Source organism: Scomber scombrus, chromosome 3 (genome assembly GCF_963691925.1).
Source record: "Scomber scombrus chromosome 3, fScoSco1.1, whole genome shotgun sequence".
Taxonomy (NCBI): domain Eukaryota; kingdom Metazoa; phylum Chordata; class Actinopteri; order Scombriformes; family Scombridae; genus Scomber; species Scomber scombrus.
The window spans coordinates 2,467,297-2,474,944 of NC_084972.1; the positions used below are offsets into that span (position 1 = coordinate 2,467,297).

At 39.2% G+C, this 7,648-nt stretch overlaps 1 protein-coding gene across 1 annotated transcript in view; it reads left to right on the forward strand.

The window, feature by feature from the left end:
• The window catches only part of nfasca (neurofascin homolog (chicken) a), a 76,481-nt gene extending 69,965 nt beyond the window's left edge, over window positions 1–6,516 (forward strand). The window contains exon 31 of the mRNA XM_062416082.1: window positions 886–6,516. Within this exon, the coding sequence (XP_062272066.1) occupies window positions 886–1,114 (229 nt within the window). The 3' untranslated portion in view covers window positions 1,115–6,516. The remainder of the gene's footprint in view (window positions 1–885) is intronic.
• Window positions 6,517–7,648: the final 1,132 nt, after the last annotated feature.

Genomic DNA, 7,648 nt, shown 5'->3' on the forward strand with positions numbered 1-7,648 from the left:
GCTTGATATGAATTACATTTTTAGGAGACAGGGTAGCTATTAAAACATAGCAATGAATACTGTAGAGCGAAGAAGACTTTAGAATGTAGATCTGCAGGCATCTTTTTGGTATAAAATGCTGCTATTATTAAAGGATAGTTTCCCATTTTTCAAATCTATCTTAATACAGTACTCACATAAAATATGTACTTTGAAAGAATTATCATTCACTGTAATTAGTTGCTGGCAGCAAAGCAATCCCTTTGTAATGTGACTATACTGTAAGTCTCAGCTAGTGGAACCAAAGTTCAAAATGGCTTCTTTTTTTTTTTTTTCTTCAGACAGTGATTCCTCACTGAGCTGTAGTGGAGGGGTACAGTATGAAATGAAGATACCTTGATTTAGAACTAGAGGCCCACATTCGTTTTTAGTTCATGGAAACAGCACTGTTGTTTTTTTCCCTCTTCTCTTAACATTGAAGTCACATGAGGAAGGGGTCACTTTATAGCCAGTATAGACAGGAGGAATGATAATAGTAACTAATAACTCTTTAAATGTGCATTTGGTATGAGTTTTGTGTCAATACAGGCTTGAAAAATCGGAACCTATCCTTTAAGCAAAATATGGAAAAGAAATGAATCATAAAAGTACAAATTCTCGTCTAGAAAGGCCCGAGTGCCTCAACATTCAGTCACTTCACCAAGAGTTGTCAACAGAAAAGCTTAAAACATGGAATTCACACTTTTCTTAATAATCATTTCTTTACCTGCAATCCCCATAACTTTCACTTCCCTTTTTAACCCATGCCGACGGGTGCGGCAAGGTCCCGAACTCCTGCTGATTCTTTGCCACGAAAGCGCCACCCGCTCCCCATTTTAACCCCTTTCCTTCTCGCGCATTTTGCAGCAGCGACGAGGACAACAAGCCTCTGCAGGGCAGCCAGACATCGCTGGAGGGCAACGTGAAGGAAAGCGACGACAGCCTGGTGGACTACGGCGAAGGCGGCGACGGCCAGTTCAACGAGGACGGCTCTTTCATCGGCCAGTACACGGTGAAGAAGGACAAGGACGAGACGGAGGGCAACGAGAGCTCTGAGGCCACCTCGCCTGTCAACGCCATTTACTCCCTGGCGTAGCGCCGTAGTGGCACATGGACGACTCGGTGGCACCCTCTGATCTGAGGGCGTTTATGACAAACCACGACACCATACACCAGACACAAACACACACACATGAATATATTAATATATGAATATATGAAACAAATTAAACAGAAGAATCACAGCAGGGCCTGTCTGGAGACTATGTAGGCTTTCCTCTGCAGATAAGCTGGAGGAATACGGGAGTGGAATTAGACCACAAGCCTTTATTTAATGTTTCCAGCTCTAAGAAAATTGGCCCTTCGGAGGTGACGTTTGGACAAAGTGGACAAGTGCTCGTTTTCCTATGTGCTCTGCCTGCCCTTTACCCACACAGACTTGACGTGTGCCTTTGGGGCAGCTTTCAGCATTTGGAGGCATCAACAAGCGTTCTTTAGAGATTTTTTTCTTTCTTTCTGCTCTGAACATTTTCAGTCTCTCTTCTCTCCTCCCATATTTTGTGTAGCATCACAGTAAAGTAGACACAGAGGTTACACACACACACACACACACACACACACACACACACACACTGGCCCCGTCCTGTAACATATCAGCTTCTAAACATCAAACTCAACAGGATGCTGGCAGATATGTTTATCATATTGATATTTACGCAATGAAAGATTTTAGTTTTTTCACAGCTGGTAGACGAGTCATTGAATCTTAATGAATGCTGTATACAGTCCTGGCACACATTTTAGTGCCCTGCAAAACTATGCACTATCACCTCCTCCATACCATTTTGGGTTTAATCTGGTTAGAAGAGTACACATTTTGGGTTTCCTTTTTTCCACTCGCAGGCTAAATCGCACGCTTCTATTCACCTTGCCTTTTATGATGTGCTCTTACCTCTAATCCAATGTTGTAGTGCAGATGTTCAAAATGGCCGATACAAGAAAAGCCATTTCTGCCACAAGCAGCAAGCGCTGCTACAGTATGTTGTTGATGAATCCCTTCTTTTGTTTTTAAGAAAAAAAAAGACTAAGTATAAATATTATTTTGGAGCATGTAGTAATTTAGTGCAAGAGAAATGAGAAGGCTAAAGAGAGGAACGTTAGTTTTGCTTGAGAAACACCAGTAGACCAAAACCCACTGAATTCCCTAGTTAGCATGCAGGCTAATGCTGCATTCATGTCAAATGGGAACAACTGTCAGTTGACAGTTAAAATCATGGAAGTTGTCATTTTATTTTGAGCTGTAACGCTTCCATGATTCTGTTTGTCTGGTAATACACACATAAATAGTTGAGTGGTACTTTTAAAAAGTATATTTAGTATATTTTATACCAAACCAAACATTGCTATGTCAATCCAACATGGCGATAACATAATCACTTATGATGATAAATATAGACTTAAATATATTATCATACCACTTTCCTACATTCATGTTCTTATTGGTGGTTATTGGCTCCAAACTCCCCAACGATGTTTTCATCATGTAATATAACGTCTACATTCTCTCCTGTAGGACATGAATGCAGCATGAGAGACTGGAATCATTAAAGGGTTAGTTCAGATTTTTTTGAGGCGCAGTTCTATGAGATACTTATCCATAGTCAGTGTATTACCTGCAGTAGATTTGGGTCGGCACGCCCACATTTTGTTGAAGCAGGCACGAGTAACGGCATGGAAGCTAAGCATTGTGCCGCTGTGGACGGGGCAACAGCAAAACATATTTTAGCCACCAAAACAAGTCCCACCTAAAAAAAAAACAACAAAAAAACAATATCAGTTGAAGTGTACGCTATATTTAGAAAATGTTCACCACTTTACCTTGCTGTCAGACAGCCCTGCTTTGGGACTACATTTTCTCAACTGTAGAACTTCCGTATTCCTACGCATGCCGCGCACTGTATTACGCTGCAGTACTGTGAGGTCATACAGCTCATCTACTGGAGATCTGCACAGTTCTTTTGCTCAAATTGAAATATTTTCAGCTCACACAGACTCGCCATCATCATGTCTTTACACTAACACACCGCCTCTAAAATTCTCTTCATGTTTAGTCTGAACTTAACTTTTACAGGGGAATCAACACCTCTGTTCTTCCCTCTACTTTTTTTTATAAACTCAATCAATTTGTAACCCCTTACAGATGAAAAAAGACAGTGAGCCACGTAGAATACTTTAAAAATGACAGCATGAAAATACATACATTCAATTCACAGCCTTTGAAATGAACTGATCAGCGCTCTTTTTAGTTTTCGCAGAGGAAGAAGAGATGATTTTTCGGGTGTGTACGCTCAGTATTTCACTTGCTCTCCAAACATTGAATCATTCTGTTAGCAGACTGATGGACTCACTGTCAATTATTTGCTTGTATTTCTTTATTTTCTACTAAATGTCCACAGAGTGCTCATTGGTTAGACCAGATTGATTCTTTTGGCACTCATACTATAGTTACCTGCTACTCAACAGCACTATTAAACCCTCCAATGCTAAATCATATAGATCTTAACTGCAGTTAGCGACTGGAGTTCACATTGTATTTCAAATATTTATTTTATATTTCTATTTATTACATTATTATGTGGATAGTATTAATATATTAGCCCCTTGATTTAATACTTGTTATATACACATTTTTGACCAACTTATTTTGTTCACACGAGAAATAGCCAAAATAAAGATGTCTCCATAATCTGTTACTGTTCGTCATGAGAGGCATTAAACACAACAGTATGTTGAAGATATTTTTGTAGCAGCTGGCTTTTCTGCTGTACACAAAACAACAAAAAGACTAATACCTGTCATTCTACATGGAGAAAAAAAAAAAGGTCATGTTTATCTGTCCATTGTGCTGCTCTTCTGGTACTCATGTTGTGTTATTGTTATCCTGTATTGTTCTTCAGATTTATGTAACATAACATTTCCACCACAAAGACTATTGTCGCTTATTATTTATTTGGCTTCTATTCTGTACATGTATGTCCTGAAAAAAAAAAAATCTTTGTAAATATTTCAAAGTTGATTCCCCCCCTTGAAAAAAATGCTTTATCGAAATATGAAGTCACAAATCAGTATCCACCGAGCAATTGTGACTGGTGCATCTTTTAGTCCGTCATGCACCCTTGTAATGTAGCTCTGACTAACATTTGCACTCTGAAAAAAGTAACAAGAATCATCCCTCACTCCATGTTGCCCCCTCGCTTTGACATTGTAATATACGTACAGGACTGGCTGTGGCGAGTCTACCAGTCACTTGTTTGATGATGGTTTGGATTCTATATTGTGAAAAAGGAAATATGTTAGATTCTCTACAATGTAAATAAGACGCAAGTGCTCCTGCAATATACCGTCTGTAGCATTTGTGGCACACTAACTGCTTGTAGGCCTAAAAGAGAAAAAAAAAAAACATGCATTCGCTGAGGTATTGGAACAGACTCCCCCTTCTTTTCACTCTTATACATTCTTCTTCTCTCTGAGACTGTATCTACTCCTTTCCATAATGCCTTTCACCTAACATGCCTACTGTTACATAGCTGTGTCCCAATTCAGCAATTCAGGGGTCAACTCAGATACATGCACCACCTGAACAGCTTTCACCTGCTGCTGAAATTGAGTTCCAGAATACGACGTATCAGGGCTATATATGTAATTTAGAGAAAAAAATCTCATAATTTCTGAGATTAAAGTTGTAAATTTACAAGAAAAAAACTCAGATATTCTCTGACATAATGAAACATCTGATGTTTTAGATGTTCTCTGACATAAAGTCGAAATTTTGCGAGAAAATGAACTCACAAATTCATAAATGTGTCTTTTCGAAGTCCGGATGCCTAGGATGATGTGGTGATTCTGGTCTAAGATAACAAGTATCTCCTTATTGCTGAACCCAACTGAAAAGAACAGTTTGATCAGTTGTTTCACGGCAGTCATAATGCACGACAAACCACGTCTCTCCAGTGTTGCAATGTGAGGCGATGTGAGTTTTTTTCTTGTAAATTTGCCAGTTTATAATGTCAGAGAATATATGAGCTTTTTTCTTGTAAATGTATGACTTTAATCTCAAAGATTCTCAGTATTTTCTCGAAATATCACCCCCTCTCCTATGGCGTTGTACCTGAAACCCCCTCCCAAAGTGGGTGAAGACCATTTGAGACCCATGACAATAGCAAAAGCCTGAGGTGGATACTATACATGTAACACCCTGTGATTGACATGTTCAGTGTGCTGATAAGAACAATAAGAGGAGTTTATAGCTTCTATTCCATTTTTCATTGGTGCATGTCATGTGATATATATCAAGTTGACAAGGATCACCTAAACGCACCATGAAACAGGTGATGAGCCCACACTGGATTATGATGGAGGGTGATTGTGTCATGATCAAGACCCCTGAAATGGAACACAGCTCCTACTATATAACTAGTTCTGGCCTGGCTTTCCTAACACCGTCTAAAACTAAGAGAAGTTTTTACTCCACAAAAAAAACAAAAACACAACTTTCTGTCACTCCATCAAAAAAAAAAAAAAAACAACCCCAAAAACTTCATGTTCCTGTCTTTCGTCAGAACCTCAAAGCAATATCCTCTGAGTTTTAATCAGCTGGGTGTTCTCTCTGATGCCATTGTTCCACAGTGTGTTCACTCTCACCTTAATGTTGGTAATAACGAGCTCAGACATCTTCACAAAAAACAGGAAACCAGAGCTGAACTAGAAGAAAACAGAAACACAAAGAGATCAAACATTTAGGTTGAAACGCAGGTCTGAACTTTCTCACTGGACTTGTTGGAAGCTTCAAGATGTCTGGAAACCTGCACCCCCCCCCCCTCATCCCACACACACACACACACACACACACACACACACACACATAACCCCCTTTGGCCTTTTCTCTCTTTCCCTCCCAAGTGGATCAACATGGGGAATAGTTGTAAACTGGCTGTATAACAAAGAAAAGAGAATTATGCATATTTGCTGATACACAATGCTTTTTGTCTTGTCCCTTTTTTTTTTGTTTGGTTCATTTTGAGGACTGTACGGAGCCGAGCGTCCGCATCACTGTCCGCATCATCTCAGCTCTCAGCTCGCCCTTCATGTGAGAACAGAAAACAGTCAACGTGCAGTTTTTACAGCTTTGTTTGTTTCTCTTCATTTAAAAAATGCTGCAGAATTCTAGAAATTTGACTGGTGCACATACAGATTTGCAACTGAATTTTTTTTTTACGCTGTTTGGCTTTTTTTTTATTAAAAAAAATAAAATGAATTCTCATATTAGCATCTTCTTTTTATCATGTGTATCAGAGCAGCTCGTCAAAGTCTTGCTTCAACACGCAAAATAACAGCTTTTGTAAGGTACATCTACTCTAAAGAAAAATGGCATAAATATATTCACCATGTATGCGTGTATGATGAGATGTTGCAACTTCTGCTAGCGACGCCTTCTTTATAGTAAAGCTATCTCTTTTTCTCTACCTCCTGACTGCTGGTCTCTGTTCATCTCTGTGCTTTTGTCATTTTCTCCGAACAGACGTCACATTTTATTTATTGTAGTTTCAAAGAAAGAAAAACCACAAACTAAACTTTTTTCTTTGTGTATAGCTCAACAGCTGTTAGAGGTCCTTCAGGTGATGTCATGCATCTTTCAGCGGTTACTTTAGAAGTCGTCAGCTGCTGGTTAACAACATCTGTGAACAGCTGATTAGTATTCTTAGTGTGCAGCTTCCATCTCAACAGAATTCATGTGTTTTTGGCTGAGAGATCATTCCATCATTCATTCGATTATTGTTTAGACATCAGCTTTAGCTCATTATCAAATCAGCCAACCATCACTGTTTTGATAATAACATCATTTGCACCAAGCAGCCACTGTCATTTCCCAATGCTCAAACCAATGTGAGAGTGCCTTGAAATAGTGTCGTCAACTATCTGTAGTTGTTTGGAGCATCCGTTCTGGATATATCACCAGTCTTTCACATGGCACGCACACACACACACACACACACACACACACACACACACACACACACACACACACACACACACACACACACACACACACATTGTAGACCTATATGGTTCATCTAGACCAGTGGTCTCCAACTCTGCTCCTGGAGAGCTACTGCCCTGCATGTTTTTTTTGGTATCTCCCCATCATGATTTGTATTTCTGCTTATATTTTTGAAGTCTTGATTCATATTTTCTGATTATATGATTATAGTTTGAATAGCACTAAGTACGCAATATTTTGACATATCTTCTTGCTTATATCGTATTTTCTCGTGCTAAAATGAGTCTTCAGAAAACTTTTATTTGCAGACAGCAACAGAAAAGAACTGAACATTACAAAACAGATCCCACTTTATAGTCAGTTACATATGCCAAAACACATCCCTGGTTACAGGTGTTTTTAATCCACAAACCTAGTATGCACATCAGCTCATTCTCACTTATCATATCCTGCTCCCCAAAGTGTCTCTTAATGTCCTGCGCTCCCACGCTGCACTCGTTTGGTATCCTCTGCTGGTACACTCGTTTTTTAACTTTCACCAGAATTGAAGTTGACCTTACAATACCATAAACA